Genomic DNA, 17,797 nt, shown 5'->3' on the forward strand with positions numbered 1-17,797 from the left:
TAGCTTTTGCCTCTCAACCGAGTGGACTCTTATTATGTAGAGTTTATACCCACTAGTCTTAATATCTGCGCTTTGATATTCAAAAATAAACACGGTTGAGCTAATGGAACCAAGGCAGCAATATTCGTGTTCCTTGGCTGCTGAATGCGCGTATAGACTATATGTAACCTTCGAATAAGCCCAAAAGCAACCCCTGGAACAACAAACAATAAAATGCGAAACTCATGTCCTCTCCGAATCAAAATATGCAGCAAATTCTTTCCTCCGAGTCTGGTCTCCAAGGTGCCGGTTTTCACATCATGAGCCTCTCTCCGTCGTTGTGCTCGGCCCAGGCCTTTTCGTATCCTCACATACCAGGCGCCGAAGTGCTCTCACTACGAGCTTCCCAGGTCTCAAATGTGTCCAAGCATATCCCCGAGTGGTACTACTACAACCATGGTGACGTGACAGCTCAAAATCTCAACTTCTGCAATGTCACAGTGACCTACAAGCACACCGCTAGAAACGATATTATTAACGTTGGCGTGCTTCTACCCAGTGATTCCTGGAACGAGCGACTACAAGGAATCGGAGGAAATGGCTACACAGCTGGGCTCACATCAATAACAGCGTATGGAATGATCGCAGCTGCTGCCGAAGGATATGTCGCCATTTCAACGGATGGCGGTCACACAAGTGACGACCCTGCAGACTGGGGCCTTCTGGAAAATGGAATGCCAGACTATGATACCATGTACAACTTTGCCATTGCTTCTCTTGGAGATGCAGCAATTATCGGAAAGAGCTTAGCAGAGAGCGCTTATGGATCGAAACCCAAATACTCCTATTGGACCGGATGCTCACAAGGTGGCCGACAGGGCCTGGCGCTCGCACAGCAATACCCTGAAGCATACGATGGGATTGCTGCTTCTGCTCCGGCAATCAATTGGCCGCAACTTTCATTGGGAGGTTACTGGGCTCAGTTTATCATGAACCAGCTCGATGAATACCCACACCCTTGCGAGATCAACGCTGTGACAGACGCCGCACTCTCCGCCTGTGACGGTGCCGATGGTGTCATGGATGGTATAATCTCGGATCCAGATTCATGTGTCTTCGATCCGTTCGCTCTAGTGGGGACACAGATTAACTGCAGTGACACTGGATCGCAATTGAGAATATCGGCTACTACTGCGAAGATTGTTAATGCTACCTGGACAGGAGCACGGGACTCACAGGGTAATTTTTTGTGGTATGGTTACTATCCTGGGACTCAATTGACAGGAGTAAATACACCGGCAAATACGAAATGTGCCAACGGGACATGCACTGCGGTATCCAGCCAGCTGTATAATCGATGGGCTCAGGTGTTTGTCGAGCACAACCTGAATTTCACCTTAACGAACATCACACACCAAACATATGATCATCTTTTCCGAAAGTCTGTCCAGCAATGGAATTCGGTGTTTGGAACGAATAACCCAGATCTATCGAAATTCCGTGACGCTGGGGGCAAGATGCTTACATACCATGGCCTGGTACGTTTCATATTTTGTTCAAGAAATACACTCATACTGATTTTTTATGCAGATGGACGAGGTAATCCCTTCCAATGGCACGAGGTCATATTACGAAGCGGTAACTGCTGGCGACTCGAATGTTCATGATTACTATAAGTTGTTCGAAGCACCAATGATGGGACACTGCTTTGGCACGAAAGGAGGGTACCCTTCTACTATGTTCGACAGCCTTGTTGCTTGGGTCGAGTCTGACAATGCTCCTACAAGTCTTCCAGTGAAATACTCCCCTGAAGATGGGAAGACATATGACAGAATCCTGTGCCCATACCCACAACGAGCGAAGTACAAAGGCACTGGGGATGTGACGTCTGCCGATGCATTTTATTGTGCGTAATGATTTGTTTCTGTCTCTGTCTCTGTTTTTTTTCTCGTTGATACTACCTATGGGACTTGTGAGGAAATGTTAGAGATGAATGCCTGGTTTGTCAGGCTGCGAGCTACATAAGTAGCCTTCTATTTGTAAAGAATCCAATCCTTTCTTTCTCTCTCTTCTAGCTCCTAGTAGATACATTAAGAAAAACGAAGTCGACGATTTAATTCTGTGGACTGCTATCTAGATTGTTGGTGAGCTTCGGTGCTTAAGCTAAGAGCAATCCTTGATCGAATCATGCATTTTGCAGGAAAGATATGTACAACCCTATAGACCGATATGGCAGAAAGATCGCTACCAGAAAGGAACAAAAAGATCAAAGTATACAAGAAAAGCCAGCTGCAAAGCAAACCGAACAGGCAAGTGAAGGACATACAACTGTATAACCCTACATAAAAGACGACAGTGACCATCACAACAAACACGCTCATACGCCAAAAAGACAGCAACTTATATCTATCATGCATATCAGTCTACCAAGAGAAACTCTCTTCCACATAATCGACATTGGACTGAGTCTGTCTCTTGCGACAAACACGGCGAACGTCATCACTCAGACCACCATTGCCGCAGACAAGAACACCCATAGCGCCAATTTGATTTTCGACCTCCATACCGACCAGCGTATCGATATTAGGACGACCAGGGAACATCTGCACAGTTGCAGAGGGGCTCTGGATCTCCTTGGTATTGCGCGGCCGTGTAACAAAGAGCATGATGCGCAGGACTTCACGGCGGCGGTCCATCGCCAAGATACTGGTCATCCAGGGCCGGATCCACTCCAGGTGTTCGGGCGACTGGATGATCCAGACGAGTGTGACGCGGCGGGCAGCGACGGTGCCGTTCGCGAACCCAGCGACCAGGTGGCGGACGAAGGGGACGTGGTGGGTGATACCGACTCCGCCGGCGAAGAGCATCACAGTGCCGTATGAGTCCATGGTGTGGATGTTACCATATGGGCCCTCGGCAAAGGCACGGAGGGTAATCTGTGAGCTGGGGGAGTTTGCAGCCCGCTGGAAGAGCTTGTCGGTCATTCCGGTGCGGCGGCGAACGAGAAGAGAGATTGTTTCTTTTTGGGGCGCGCTGAGGATGTCTGTGCTTGTGAGTGGGAGTGACTTCTCGTCGATATTGCTGTCTTCGGTTTCGCTCCAGCCAACGGAGAACGGGTGCGAGGTCCACAAGCCCACTGCTGGGATGTAGAGGTAGATGTGCTGGCCCGGGCGGAAGGTCCAGGGGCGGGCGACGCGCAGGGTAATGCGCATTGCGTCGCCGTGCATGGCCTCGATGGTTGCGGTTGTGGATTCACGGCCGCAGTTGCGGTACACAATGATCAAGAAACGGGTGGCTCGCTCGAGGGCCCAGAGGATGATGGATGCAAGCAGATAGGTTTGCGCCGGTAGGTTGTTGAGATGGACCCAAAGGAAACCCATGGAAACGGCTGCAATGGCAATGTGCAAGTGGAGGAATGTCTCATAGAATGCATGGCGAATAGGCGAGGGCGAGTGCACCAAGAGCGCAGTGAATGCACAAGCGGCCACCAAGCCGGTCAGCAAAAAGTTGCTCTTACTCAGAGCCATTCCGATAACCTTCCAGCCACTCTTGTTGGCTTTGGGGATAGCCCATGCAAACACATGTGCAAGACTCTCCAGTACCACGATGCGGCCGAGCCATCGATGGAGCAGGTTCCATGTATCGAAAGGTACATGGAGCATAGCAATGAGGGGGTTGTTACGGCCTGCCATCAAGACCAATGGGATCAAGTTCACGGTTGCCATAACTCCAGTGCGGTTACGAATAACACCAGCCAGGGTGTCTGACTCGGATCCATAAGGAGTTGTCACACAGCAGAGCGTGACGTTCATAGCGATAACGCCAGTGACAAGGAAAGCATGGAAGCGGCTAGGCAAAGTACCCATGTTAAGAGCTGACGAGAGTTGGAGTTCACGGTTGTGTCGATTGCGGAACAGCGCAGCGTATATGATATGGTCCTTGATCCAGGCAAAGGTATTGTGCGTAGAGACGAAGTACCGTTGTCGGTCATCGGTGAAGCTTGCCAGGCGTCTGAGGTGGCGAGAGAAGCGGAAGGCGAGCTGCCAGATGTAATAAGCGGCGGCAGCACATCCAAGGGCGAGGAGTGAATAGCGTGCTAGATCATCATTGACGGCTTCGTAGTAGAGAGAGTAGCCACCAGATCGTTTTTCGATGAATTCAATATCCGTTGCGCTGGTCAGTCCGGCGAGGGACATCGCCAGAAGAAAGGAGAGCATGACGACCAACCAAAGATACTGTATGTCAAGTGCTTGGGATTGAACTTGGTGTGTTATTTAGCGAGACCAGCTCGCTGGAAAAGAGTGTATTGAAAAGGGGAGCGTTGATATCCCCGACCCCAGAGAAGGCTCGGACGATATTGTCGAGTAGAACAGCAAACAAAACAACCCCAGGTTGCTTGGTCAAATGGTAGAAGCAAGGATTGAAGGGATTCAGGCGTTTAGGGGGTTTTCCGTTGGGTGGCTGGTGTCAAGTAAAGGACCTGCCTATATCTAATGTATAGGATTCAAAGCGCAAGCATGGAATAAAAGCCGTATTTCGATATTTTTTCAATCCAATTGGGCTCAGTGAGAAGGGAAATTGTTCACAGAACAGCGGGCGATGTTTGTTAAAGGCTGTTGTCGACGGGCAACGAAAGGAATGCCAGTGATCCAGTCACTGCCTAAAAAGAAAAATGGGCTAAAGATGGAAATTTGTCGGACACAATGAAGATTGTCTCGAAAACAAAGGTAAAATAAATGAGACAATGTTGATTGTCGTTTAAAAAAATGAAAGAATAACAATGAAAGGTCGAAAATAGAAGAAAGGACTGTTTCCCCTTGTGTTCAGTCCAGTGAAGAAAAGACTAAGACAGAGGGCCAACCGAACCAATATGTAGAATTCAACCAAGACTCTCCACCTCTAGCACGGCCCATATCATATGAAATTTGCTTTCCATTTTGATTTCCGGGTCTTTTTCTTCAATTTTCTCGAAAGAGGGGGGGAATTTGGCGCTGGGGCCACAGATCGGTTCAAGGGGATTTCTCATGTGCGTATGGAGTATAAAGGCAGACGATCCTGCAGATCGATTGCAGCGAATCGGGGGCTCATATTTACAGATAGCCTCTGCAGAGTTTAGCAGAATATGGACCTAGAACATGCGACAGGTCAAGCCCGAGTTGTCATAACGTGGCGAGAATACCGATCAGGGGTTGTGACTGGCCAACACTGAACAACGGTGAAACAGCCAGTGGACAAGCAGAGTTTGGCAAGGATCAACAACCACACAGGTCCGGCATAGATCCGCGTCAATGCTTGGCCTTCGACTGGCTTGTTTGAGAAAGGGGCTTTTCCTCCATCGATAGGCCAGTCGGAAGTCGGAAGTGGGGAAAAGGAGGGTTTGTGGGGGTCACGTTTTCATATTCGACTGGTCTCCTTTGGCGCCCAGTTCAACCCATAACACAAAGACAGAACGGAGTAACCCACATTAGGGGCCGTGAAACAGTCCGGAGATACCTAGGGCTATTGCTCTAGTCATCACTGTAAAAAGTTATCTCTCCGTTTTCAGGGGGGGATGGTTTCTTGGCATTTCATTTATATCAGACTTTAATCTCCTCTCACGGAGAATTCCCCCGAGAAACTATACCTTGGCTAAACGCCCTCTAATGAACTTGGAATAACTATTCTTGCCATTGGTCCTATGATCCGTAGTAGTTTGGCAAACTGAAACGGGAATATATGCACGGAGTGCTCCGTGTAATCCGATATCTTATATCCTACTTGCGTGCTGCACGTCAATATCATCCAAGGCCATTCCGTGTTGGCGCCGGAGTTTCGTCGGTGTACAATTTGTTTTATCTTACGTGCCAGGTAAAGTGTGCTTATAACTTGTCTCAGGTGAATCTCCAAATTTTGCCTTTGGCATCGCGAGGTCCAAAGGCTAGTCCAAAGTCGAGAAAACTAAAAACAATTATAGAGATCCTGAACAAACGTTTCAACAGCAAAAAAAAAAAAACACCAATCCAAGGCCATGGGTATCAAATCAAAAATCCTAAACACCGATTTCCCAAAAAAAAAAGCGGATCGCACATTCATATCCACCGTTCCCTCCAAATGAAATCAAGATCTTGTAAACAGTCGGTGAAGCCAACGCATTCCTTTGCAATGTGAAATGTGATAGGCATCCCAGAACCATAGATGAACCAGGAGACTCTGGGGGATATCCGACACTCTACTCCGTACCCGCGCAGGCAAACTGTCACCGGTCTCAAGTAGGACCAGCCAAGAAAGTCCGGGCCCTGTTCAGAAAAAGCTGAGCTCATCATCACTATCATCATCCTGATAACATGGAATAGCTGTTTGTCGAGGTATTGGCGGCTCAATATTATGACGCATGGTTGAAACCGAAGGGCGCGTAGACCTTCGCCTCTCTACTGTGCGATGGACCTGCTTTGCAGCACGCTCCAAAGCTGGCCGAACGATAGGCTGGCATGGGCTACTTTCTTTGTGATTGACGATCACAACTTCAACCTTCCTTGCCCGTTGTGTTGCGGAGGTCATCTGTCTAGTCAGATTGGTGCTGCGCTCTCGCAGGATGCCTCGGCGAGTGTCTGGCCCCACAGTCGAATTGTATTTAGTCGGGGTAGGAGAGCGTGTTTCGGGATTTTTCCCACCCCTGTCAATTACAACCACGGGGGCGGGTCGTTGGCGTTTTCTAGGCCGTATGGATGAAACCTCGGCGTCCTCGAAAGTTCGCTTGGTCGCCATCAGCGGAGGTGATGAAGTCAAACTTGAGACAGTGTCTCGGAAGTGATCAGGCCCAGGTGAGCTGCTGTCTGTGTCTGTAGAAGCGTTGCAGGGGGCTGGGCTTGATAGCATGCGCATGGGTCTTTGGGCCTTTTGCACTAGGATGGGCTTTCCTTTGGTCGCCGGCGTAGATGCCACCCACTCGCCTATGCTATCTTCCCACCGAAACAGACCCGTACTCTGACTAGACTCCTCGGTTTCTTCTAGAGACCTTTGGGCAGTCTCTTCCTGACGCTGTCTTGTTACAGCCGCCTCTTGAACGTCGACGGCCCACATGTGGTCATCAGGATCTCCTGTAGCTTCTGCAAACTCCATGGCGGCTTCGGCAGCCACTCGCCCAAGGAAGGCAGATAAGGCTGGTGTATCGGCTAATTGGACAAGCTGCGACACCATGTCACGTATTTCGCCGCTAATATGTTCGGTTTCATCTTCTGCACTTTTCTTGAGGCCGCGGAACGCTTGGTGCACAAACAGCGCTAACTCTCTAATCATGTCTGAGTGAGATACTATAATTTCCGCACATTTGTCAACACTGGCCGTTGACGCCATCACGTAGTGGTCATTATGCAATAAAAGTTTGTCGTTGCACTTTACAAGGCTGGTGGCCAACAAGATGCAGCCACGGCGTAACAATTGATGAGGGGTGTGGTTAGCCCGCTGCGGGCCGGAATTTGAATCTAGTTCTCGCTGCAGAGCAATATGGAGATAGCTTGTAATATAGCTAGCCTTCGTTCCATCTGCACAATCAGTGTCATTGGAGGCACGAGACCGTGAAATATGCATGCCACAGAGCGCTGCCATGAGGCTTATGACGTGATTGCTCAATGCATCCTCCACCTGTAACGGACAAGGCCGCGCAACATTTGAGATTTCCCACGCTGTGGTGGAAGCGGCCCTGGTCGCACGAGTTCGAGCAGTCTTTCCCTTCACAGGGTTCACGGGAAATTTTGGGGCAGAACTCTGAGCAGCAGTGATGGGGCGTACATTACTAGCTGAGAGAATCACAGCTTCAATCAACCGTGTAGCTGCGGGACAGTCTTCATCCTCTTTCGAAAGGGATATCGTTGCTCGCGTCATCCAGCTAGTCCATAACTTGGTTCCCATCCATTCTGGAGATAGCACTCCTCGTAAGAGAAGCTTTGCAAGTTCGTCGAAGATATAAGAGCGACTGGCAATGCCATGATGAGCATATTTGCGTAACAATCGGATCGGATCCGAAGGGTCATTGTCAACCGCCGGCCTTAAAGCCTGGGGGTAAGGGTAATTTTTGCGTGTAGAAAGCAATGTAGAGAGCAATGAGTTACTTTCTTCGGGTGCAAAGGAATGACATTTCTCAATCAGCGCGCAGGCAATCGAATCTGTTATCCAATGATTCTGTATCAGGGTAGAAACCAAGTAGATACCCTGTGCGCGGACAGCCTCGCGGAGTGGCTTCCAACCTGTCCCAGAAGGCGCATAAAATGCTTCCAATTCTGTAAAATATGCATCGCACATATCTTCATCCCCGTCCCCGTCCAACTCGTCCTGTGCTTCCTGCTCGCTCGCAATAAATTCAGGTAGACTTCGGGCCACCATAAGCAGCAAGGATCGCGCACCGCGCCTACTATTTTCAGGCACGGGCTTCTCTTCCTGCTTGGATACCACAGTGTTACAGAGGAAATTTTGGAAGACTCGATCCAGGTTGTGTGCTATGTCGGCGAAGCCCGGATCACCAGACTGGTCGAGAAGTTCTTGCCAAGGGCTCTTGTGGAGCGAATATCGATCACGGAAGACTTGCGGCTGTGATTGTTGGACATTGGAGTTGGCTTGGCCTCCCGGTCGTTCTGACTGTGCACTCGGGGGCATCTCCCATCTCCTTCCAGTGATGAGTGGTGTCGCGACCTCAATCGCACCAGGCAGGGTGCGTGGGGCTTCCGGGCTCTGCATTGATAACCTGCTGCGCTTTTTGCCTCCAGTCTCCTCTGCTTTGGAAGAATACTTGTGTCTGGGTCGACGTCGCTGGGGCTTTTTCCCTGGAATCCAAGCCGGGTCGTTTTCATCTGGATCCGCATCTGAACCTGAGCAGATTTGCCGGCTTTCTAGTTTGTGGTCGGTTTCCAAAGTAGGCACATCACTGCCCTCTGCAGTTTCTTGTAGTTTCGACTCGGTCGCGATGATCGACAGCGTTTCTTTGTGCTTTGCGATTCGACGGCAGATGGAGGTCAAGGGGCGCAGGACACGATTCGCCCATTTTGCGGTGGCTTGGCCGTCCTCCATTTGGAACGAAAGGACTAATAATATCTGCTAATAGCATACAACTGTCAGAAGAATCAGCACTGTTACAAGATCTTTTCTTGTTCATTGGGGTCGCACTGTACCAACCTCGCCGTACTAACAAACCCTTCAACGATGCATGATAGGAACAATGATGGCACTCAACCAAATATTGCCAATAATGTAGCAATATTCCAATGTAAATAAGATATGCCGAGGAATTAAAGCGCGCGTTAAGTGGAAAACGAATGACAGCATTGGATGTCCAGCAAACAAAGAAAACAAACATTGACTAATGCGGTAAAGCGGGCCAACACATATTGCCTATTATGGTGATCCTAGTCTCTCCGGTACATTGATGTATACTCCGTACTCCGTACAGTCAATTCATTAAAGGTATCCGTCTGTTCAACTTCAACTTTTTGCATATAAAAGTAACGGAATCTACTCAGAAATAGAAAATGACCCAATCAGCAGATTCGCATAATGCACCAAATATGAGCCCATATAAGACAACCGAGTCCTTTCCATGCATGACCCGAGAGACAACCCAACCTAGCAGATGAAACCAAAAATGTTTTAAGAAAAAAATAGGAGAGAGGAGAGAGATCTAAAATACAACAGTTCTTTTCGCTCATTAAGCCTGCCCACCGATCCCCAAAATGACAATGGATATAGATATTAACACATGTAATAACCAAGAAAATAAGAACGGGAACCAATTAATGCAGTCTAAATTGGCCGGCTAAAAAATATTTATGCCTTGTTGGACTGCTTGGACCCACGAAGCTTGGGGTTGCTGGTGGCGGCACGCTTCTTCTGCTTAGAGCGCGATGAGCTGGTGTCGCTACCTTCGATGAACTTCAGAAGCTCATCGATGCTGCGAGAGTCGAGGCCTGAGGGATCGGCAGGGGCAGTGATCTCGGGCGCAGACTGGCCAACCTGGGGCTGAACACGGGTGCCCATGGAAGACACGCGAGGGTTCAGAGGGTTGCGGCGCAGACGACGAGCCTGGATGTCCTTGGCGTGCTTGGCGATAGAGACAGCGTTCTGGGTGAGCTGCTCGAGCCAGTTCTCGGCCTCCTTGGTGTTGCGGTCTTCGGGTCCAAGCTGAGCGAGGAAGATGTTGTATGCCTCGCGCATCTTGCCGACGGCAGCCTTGGAGTCCTGGTCCAAAGCGAGAGCCTGGGCGAGCTGGAAGAGAATGGTAGCAGTGTTGATGGAATCCTTGCCAAACAGGTCCTCACAGATGGAGAGAGATGCCTCGAACCACTTGCGGGAGTCGTTGTACTGCTTGAGGTGTTGCAGCATCACGGCGGCGTTGTTCATCGTGGTGATGGAGTCGGGGTGGTTAGGACCGTAGATGATCTTCCAGACATCCATGGCGTGCTTGATGTAAACCAAGGCGGTCTTGGTGTTGCCAGAGGCATGCTCGAACAGACTCAGGTTGAGGTAGCTCAGAATAGTGTCGGCCGAATCGACACCCATAGTGCGCTCGGTGACGATGACAGCCTTGCGGGCCAATTCCACGGCAGCCTCCTTCTCATCAGTCTGATAGTACAGCATGGAAAGCTGGTGGTAGAGCTTGGCGACCTCGGGGTGCAGAATACCGTAGATCTGCTCGTGCAGAGACAGAGACTCAAGGATGAGCTCCTGGCCCAACTGCTTCTGGTTCTGCATGAGAGAGATACGACCGGCCTCCAGGGCCTCCTCTGCCAATGCGCTGCGGGGAGAGGCATCACGAACCAAAGGAACAACATTCAGGATGTCATCAGCAGTGAAAGTGACAGCGGGCTTAGCGGGCGCAGGGGCAGCGCGAGTAGGGGACTTGTTATCGCCGCCCTTCTTCTTGCCCTTCTTCTTGGGCTCCTCGTGAGTAGGGCCGTTGGTGACAGGAACAACAACCTGCTCCTTGACCTGAGCCTTGGTGAAGGCGAAGTCACGGGAACCGAGCTGGAGACCCAACTTGATGGAGATGTCGCGCAGAAGCTGCAAGTGTCTCAGAGAGTTGGTCCAGTCCTTCTCAAGGGAGAAGCGGAAGCGGATAGTGACCTGCTTCTCAATCTCAGCCTTGAGGGACTCGGGGGTAACACTCTCGAAGGAGAAGTCGCCCTCGGGGAAGATCGCACGCAGAGATTCGTCAATCTCAGCCTTGGGAGTAGCATTAACATCCGAGCCGAGGAGACAGTTCAGCAAGTGAGAAAGGCAAGGGGCGACGAAGGGGGCAGGAACGTTGTTCAAGTAGCGGTTGGCAACGTGCTTGAAGGCACGAGTAATCATTTCCTGAACCAGGAGGATGGACAAGGCCTGCAGGCGAGGTCCCTTCTCGGTGGACTGTTGGGCCAACTTTCCGAGGTAACGGAGGTTAATACCACGCTTGTGCAACAGCTGGGTCAGGGATTGACCGTCCATGGGGAAGCCAACGTCGCCGTCGTGCAGGTCCTTGAGCAGGTCGGGGATGACCTTGGAACGCAGGTGATCACAAGCATCCCGGACTTCCTGCTCATCCTTTGCCCATTGCTCCTTCTCCTCCTCGGTCTGGGGCACCTGGCCGCTGAAAACATCGGGGTTGAGAGCAAGGTTGAATCCAGAGATGTCCACACGCTCCTGGTCCGCGCTCTCCTCCTCGGTCTTGCCCTCCTTAGAAGCCTCGGCGCTAGCAGCCTTACGGCGCTCAACCTCAGCCTTCACGTACTGGCTCATCTTGTGGCGCCAGTAGGACTCGACCAACTCAAGTCGGAGAACAGACATGCGGTGGGGGTAAACATCGCTGCCATCCTCTTCCTGCCACTGGGCATCCAGAGGAGCCACACGGTAGAGATCCAGGACGTACTTGCGGCCGTCAGTACCCAAAAGTCCCTTGGTCTCGACGCTACCTTCCAAGTCGTGGCGCTTGTTCTCCTTGTCCCAGACAGGGTGCTGCTTAACACGCAGCGCCTTCGAGAGCTTCTCGAAGACTGGAACAAAGTCGGCGTGGGTAGCCACAACCTCCTTGCCCTCAACACCACCGTAGTCAATCTGGTGCTCACCGGGCTCGCGCTGCTTGAAGATACCAGGAACAATACTCTGGCCAACAATACGCTTACCCAGGTAGTCAACCACCACAGTTCCAGGGGTGAACAGACCCTCGATATCAAGCTGGTTAACAGCCTTAATACCAAGGACGTCCTTGCCCACGGCCACACGTGCGGCTTCGTCGCCACCCTCGGAGGTGAAAGTCCCAACGCCATCGGCACCGAAAGAGTAGAAGATGTTGTTATAGACAAAGATCTGGGCGTCCCGCGCCTCAGTGGGGTTCAGAGGAGCAACCTCACCCCGGGCAACCAGGACTGCACCGCGAGCGGCGGCCTCATTGTAATCGGCAAACAGCTTGGAGGTCAAGCGTTCCCGGAACACGCGATCCTGAACGGTCTCGCGGGGCAGCTCGCGGGTGGTCTGGAACTCCTCGTTCCAGTCACGCAGAGTCTCAGCGTTATCAACACCAGAGATCAGATAGTTCTCCTGCGAACGGGTGATATCGGGCTGGTGGGCATTCAAGCTCGAAGTGCTGGGGGCAATGAGCCATGGGCTGTTGGGGATAGCGTTCTGGAAGGGGAAAGTGGTCAAAAGATCCTTCTCATTGTTGTACTCCTGCAGAGCCTCGAAGGATTCGTTGAACGAGGGCGAGAGTTGGGAGATGAGAGTGAGGAGGGAGTGGGCGCTGCCCTTCTTGGGGTGTGTTGGCTTCGGGAATGGGTCGAATCTAATGCTCGAGCACTTGTTCACGAAGAACCCAGACACATGGGCAGTGATCTGGAATTGTTCACCTTCGTTAGTAGCAACCACAAGGTAAAGCAAGTGGCCCTTCTGGCGGAGGTTGTACGGAACAGGGTTCCATGCAGACAATGAGATGGTCTTCACTGTCTTGGGCAGAGGAGCCTGTGCAGTGGGCAGGATAGTCTGCAGCGGTGAAACTCCAGTCAGGTCATATTTAGAGAGGGAGTGTTCCTTCTCCGACTCGTTGGCCTTGAGAGCGTCTGCCGTAATAGTATCGTGCAGGGACAGGCCGGCGGAGATACCATGGAGGTTGTCAACACGGTCACCAGAAGCACCAATTAGCTCCCTGATGCGCACAACATGCATGCGGGCCTCCTTCTCGGTGTAGGGATCCTCGACCAGGACGATCTCGGAATCGGCCTCGAGGTCCGGGACCTCAGACAGCTCGACGAAGTCGTTGATGCGCTTGCCGTTGAACTCGAGGTGGAAGCAAGTGTATTGGAAAGTTCCCGGTAGTTCGACAATAGATTGGCGGACATCCTGAACCTGTTCTTGGCTGGAGACCTAGAAAAACAAACAGGTCAGATAAATCTTTTTCCCTTTTCGTGGCCTTTCGAAACATCAAACCCACCATCACTTGAATCTTATGCGGCGCATGGGGGAGCTTCACGGAGATCTGGAAAAGACCTATAATCAAATTAGAACACCGCGATACAGTTCTGCGTCCAATTATCCAACATACCACCAGCGTTGTCCTCCTCTGTGCCCTCAGGGGCATTGCCATTGACAATCTCTTGGGAAGCTTGGGGAGCCTCTGTTCCTCCGTTAGCTCGTGTGCCTTGCATCTTGTTTTACCCAGAACCCATGGTGTATTCCAATGAACCTTGCCCAAAATGGAGGTTCCAGGGCCAACACACACCTTTCGAGTGCTCCAACTCCCCATTGGTCTGTGCCATTATGTCGAGTCGGTTATGAAGAGAGCTTCGACGAAGTAATAACAGTAAACCCTTATCTCACGACCGTCACGCGGGCAAGAGACAAAAGTTCGGGAAAATGGGACGGGAAAAGAAAAGATTGAAGACCTGCGGGGATTCGTCAGGTAGAAATTTTAGTATAGTATACAGAGAGAACAAGGGCAATTGAGCAAGAAACAAAAACCCCGTACCCCAGGAAGTTGAAAATAAGGCAAGGATGAATGGATAGGAGTGAAACTGGGAAACCGGAGAGAAAATTTCTCGGATGCGGCATACCCTCGGAAGTGCTCGGGCGGTGGGATCGGGGAAGGGCGCGGAGAGGGACATTATTCTCCACAATGTCTACAATTTGACTGTGATTTTTGGAGAAAGATGGTGTAATTAGTTCGGAGTGGTGGTATATAGATTGGAAATACTATATTTCTTATGTAGTGCTATCTATATCTAATTTCATTGATTGTTGATATCAATTTCATAGATCTACAAATATGGTGCCGGATGCCTCAGGTATCAATATTTTTTTCGAATGTGCGTCAACGTGCATTAGCGATTGTGTACACCGTGGCATTTTATTTCTTTGGTGATAAACTATTTTTGCTGACAAGATTTGTCTTTAATTGGTCCATATCAATGGGCAGAGGAAGATAAAAATGTATATCGTAAAGACGGCTGGATTCCTACATGGAAGCTAATGGAGCTGACGCTATTTATACTATGTATGCAGTTGGCTGAAAAAAAGAGTACATCTCCAATGTAGAGGTGTAGACAATGCAAAATTAATTTTATATGGATGCTGGCATCTATTTCTTCATGTCCTTGAGGAACTTTCTCTCTAAACGATGTCGCTTGGGGACCTTGCCGGTTCGGATATATATATGCCAAAATATAGACCAGGGGTGGGTGGCAAGTCGCCAGAAAAAAAAAGCTAAAATCTATGACATGCTAAGATGTTTAGTTACTCTATATCATACTTACCCCCAAAGAGCTTTTTCATGGATTCCAATTGCTCGAAACCCTTACAATATTTATATTCGCTTTGTCCTCACCAGCTTTGCTGGAGCTAAGGACCAATAGCCTGCCACCATAGCAATGCCAAGTTTGAATACATGAGCATTAAGAAAAAAAAGGAAATTGATCTTTAGATAGCCATACCGAATTGAGGGCAGTGACCTCGAGAGACGTGGTTTCTTGGGTATCTTTGCCTGGCAGTAAACTACATTATTAGGCACATATGTACGTAATTATCCAGCTCTACTGGTAGTTAAAAATAGGAATTGAATGTGCCCCTTTTTAAAGGATATCCCTAATATTCTTATATACCAGTTATAGTCTGCTTGGTTTTGCTATACAATGAAAATGCTACGGTATATGTTGTAGATGGCTTGTTTGTTTACCTCTCATATGTTGTAACCCATTTTTTTTTTTCATGGATCCACCGTCTTCCACACGGACCTTGAGAAAACCAATAGAAAAAAACCACCTGTATATTTAATAAAGTACAAAGTGGAGAGTTGAACTGCCGATAATAATTCGCTCCCCGTAAATAATAGGATGGAAGATCCATGTATGTTCCTAATACGATCGCCAAGCCTTCTGCATCCCTGGTTCATCGAGGCTGAGGCCACCACCACAACTTAGCCACAATCTTCTTTTTTTTTTGGACTCCCTTGTTTTTTTAGTCTTTCATTAACTTATTTTGTTTCTTTTGTTTCTTTATTTCCCTTTTGATATCCAGTCTCTTTCATCTGACCAATTTCCTAGAGTCTCTCTTTCACCAGTGACGCGTCATTCCCTGGAGGTGTGGCTTTGCGTGAACTATCTCCAAGTCTAGAATTCTAGCAGTACACTCCTTAAACCTCTGTGTTTTATATTGATACGGGCCCCATACAGATTGTTTGGGGTTCTGATTATCTTCGACGAAGATATCCATTCTCACTCTTCACTACCCACCTTTTACTGAAGGATTTGGCATCCCGGCATACAAACGCCAAGAATTCAAATCACGATGCTATGGAGCCGACTCGCACAGCCGGCGAGGTACTATACCCGACAGGGCCTACCAAGGCCTCTCAGGATTAACAGCCGCGTTGTGATGCTTACACCCAAGCGGTTCAACTCAAACCCCCAGAACACTGGTCAAATGACTCCGGACCCCACCGATCAGAATGATTCGGACGACGGAAAGGGCAAGGGTCAAGGCCGTAACGGCGATTCAGAACCCAACTTCAAATCTACGATTCTCAAGATGCTTGAATCTGCGGCGACCACGGCGGCATCAATTGGTATTCTAGGGTAAGATTTATCTATATCATTCAAATCATGCGTTACTGAGGCTAATTTGCTCCCAAGCGCGGCGGGATACTGGTATCACCAGTACTACAAGTATTTGATCTTGGACAAGATGGACAATGCATTCAACCCAGGTGATCCTGCCCTCGAGGTCGCGGGTGTTGTTTCCGGAAAGCACAAGTACCGTCATGAAGAACATTGGGTTGTTCGTAACGAGCAACCCAAAATCGATGATATTGTAGCCGGGAAGCAAAGTGGCCACTACTATCTAATGATTGGCGAGAAGGGAACGGGCAAGACTTCGATGCTTTTGGAAGCCATGCGCAAGATTAATGGAAACAGCTGTGCCTTGTTCGAAGCGCATGCTGATCTCGAAATCTTCCGAATTCGACTGGGTAAAGCTTTGGACTACGAGTTCCACGAGGAGTAAGCTTATATTGTCACCACGATAAGAGCATACCGCTAACAATACCCAGCTATGTCGGCAGCCTTTTCAGCATCCGTGGACCAAGAGACACCACAGCCCTCTTGGACATCGAGCGTGCCTTCAACAAGCTAGAGAAAGTGGCTCTCACCAGAAGGAAGAATGGATCGACTCCTCTTATTCTGATCATCAACAGTACCCATTTAGTTCGAGACGATCACGACGGACAGGATTTGCTTGAGATGATCCAGCAGCGTGCCGAGCAATGGGCTGCTAGTGGTCTCGTTACAACAAGTAAGACTAGGTCAGGCATTTTTCCTTCTTTTCATAGGCTGACTTTGTTGCTTTCAAGTCCTTAACAGCGATGACTATTGGGTATACGAGCGCTTGAAGCGTTATGCAACCCGCATGGAGGTCATTCCTGTGACAGATCTGCCCAAGGATAAGGCGATGAGTGCTTTGAAGAAATATCGCCAGCAGTTCCACAACGAGACACTTCCATCTGCGGTCCTCGAGCAAGTCTATGACAAAGTTGGTGGACGACTATCCTTCTTGAACCGCGTGGCCAAGTCTCAGGATATCACAAAGACCTGCGATGAGATCTGTCAAGCAGAGAAAACCTGGTTCCTAAACAAGTGCTGGATTCTCGGAATGGAGATGGATGACGATGTGATGGACCAGCAGAAGTATGCCGTAAGTACACACTATATGATCTCCTGGTTCGTGTTCCTTTGATGCAACGCAAGCTAATTCATACCACAACATAGTCTGCCGCTATGGTTCTGGCGAAAGCGCTGGTAGACAAAGAGAAAGAAATGGAGTCAAACTACCACGAAGAGCAAGGCCACATCCTGCCACAGATTCCGCTCCACGAAGCGCGCGAGATCATGACCCGTGCTGACTTTATCCAATCTTATGATCATGAAAATATCTTCACTATTGATTCGCGAGCTATGGTGCGTGCCGATTCAGTACCTATGCAGCGTGCCTTCCAAGAAATCTGTGCTATAGAGAACTTCGACAAGCACTTGGACGGCACATTGCAGCGCATTGGAGACATTGAGAGTCTTGGTCGTACTCGCGAATTGACTATTAAGGATCTCTGGGACAGTGGCAAGTATCGTGTTGTTGTACGGGATAACCGCGGACGAGAGAGTGGGACAGTTGAATTTGCTGTGGCAGAACGGGAAGGCGAAGATGAAGATTAATTATTTTGTATAGTATATCATAACTAAATTCATGGATGCGAGGTCCCACTGTAGTTGCAAATATTATGTATGTGGTACTCCATACACAGGTGGATCGTAGACATCAAGTCGCCGAGTCCTTGGAAAAAGCA

At 49.5% G+C, this 17,797-nt stretch overlaps 5 protein-coding genes across 5 annotated transcripts; 2 read left to right on the forward strand and 3 right to left on the reverse strand.

The window, feature by feature from the left end:
* Positions 1–299: 299 nt before the first annotated feature.
* N7487_004951 (uncharacterized protein) lies at positions 300–1,893 on the forward strand (the record flags this gene model as incomplete). Its single annotated transcript, XM_056872698.1, has 2 exons — positions 300–1,517; positions 1,570–1,893. The coding sequence occupies 2 exons, from the start codon at positions 300–302 to the stop codon at positions 1,891–1,893; spliced, it is 1,542 nt and encodes a 513-aa protein (XP_056730418.1).
* Positions 1,894–2,402: 509 nt separating this feature from the next.
* Positions 2,403–4,196, reverse strand: N7487_004952 (ferric reductase family protein; the record flags this gene model as incomplete). Its single annotated transcript, XM_056872699.1, has 1 exon — positions 2,403–4,196. The coding sequence occupies one exon, from the start codon at positions 4,194–4,196 to the stop codon at positions 2,403–2,405; it is 1,794 nt and encodes a 597-aa protein (XP_056730419.1).
* Positions 4,197–6,258: 2,062 nt separating this feature from the next.
* On the reverse strand, positions 6,259–9,018 carry N7487_004953 (uncharacterized protein; the record flags this gene model as incomplete). The annotated part of the gene is made up of 1 exon (XM_056872700.1): positions 6,259–9,018. One exon carries the CDS (start codon positions 9,016–9,018, stop codon positions 6,259–6,261), a length of 2,760 nt encoding a protein of 919 aa, XP_056730420.1.
* A 753-nt stretch (positions 9,019–9,771) lies between these two features.
* On the reverse strand, positions 9,772–13,958 carry N7487_004954 (translation initiation factor 3 subunit CLU1; the record flags this gene model as incomplete). The annotated part of the gene is made up of 4 exons (XM_056872701.1): positions 13,691–13,958; positions 13,514–13,585; positions 13,403–13,458; positions 9,772–13,335 (listed from the first exon to the last, which is right to left on the reverse strand). The coding sequence occupies exons 1-4, from the start codon at positions 13,725–13,727 to the stop codon at positions 9,772–9,774; spliced, it is 3,729 nt and encodes a 1,242-aa protein (XP_056730421.1). The 5' UTR covers positions 13,728–13,958.
* Positions 13,959–15,750: 1,792 nt separating this feature from the next.
* Positions 15,751–17,666, forward strand: N7487_004955 (ATP-binding protein; the record flags this gene model as incomplete). The annotated part of the gene is made up of 5 exons (XM_056872702.1): positions 15,751–16,037; positions 16,095–16,460; positions 16,511–16,752; positions 16,811–17,151; positions 17,226–17,666. 5 exons carry the CDS (start codon positions 15,751–15,753, stop codon positions 17,664–17,666), a joined length of 1,677 nt encoding a protein of 558 aa, XP_056730422.1.
* Positions 17,667–17,797: the final 131 nt, after the last annotated feature.

The sequence above is a fragment of the Penicillium crustosum genome, assembly GCF_028827405.1.
Source record: "Penicillium crustosum strain IBT 35664 chromosome Unknown utg000002l_segment0_segment0, whole genome shotgun sequence".
NCBI lineage: Eukaryota > Fungi > Ascomycota > Eurotiomycetes > Eurotiales > Aspergillaceae > Penicillium > Penicillium crustosum.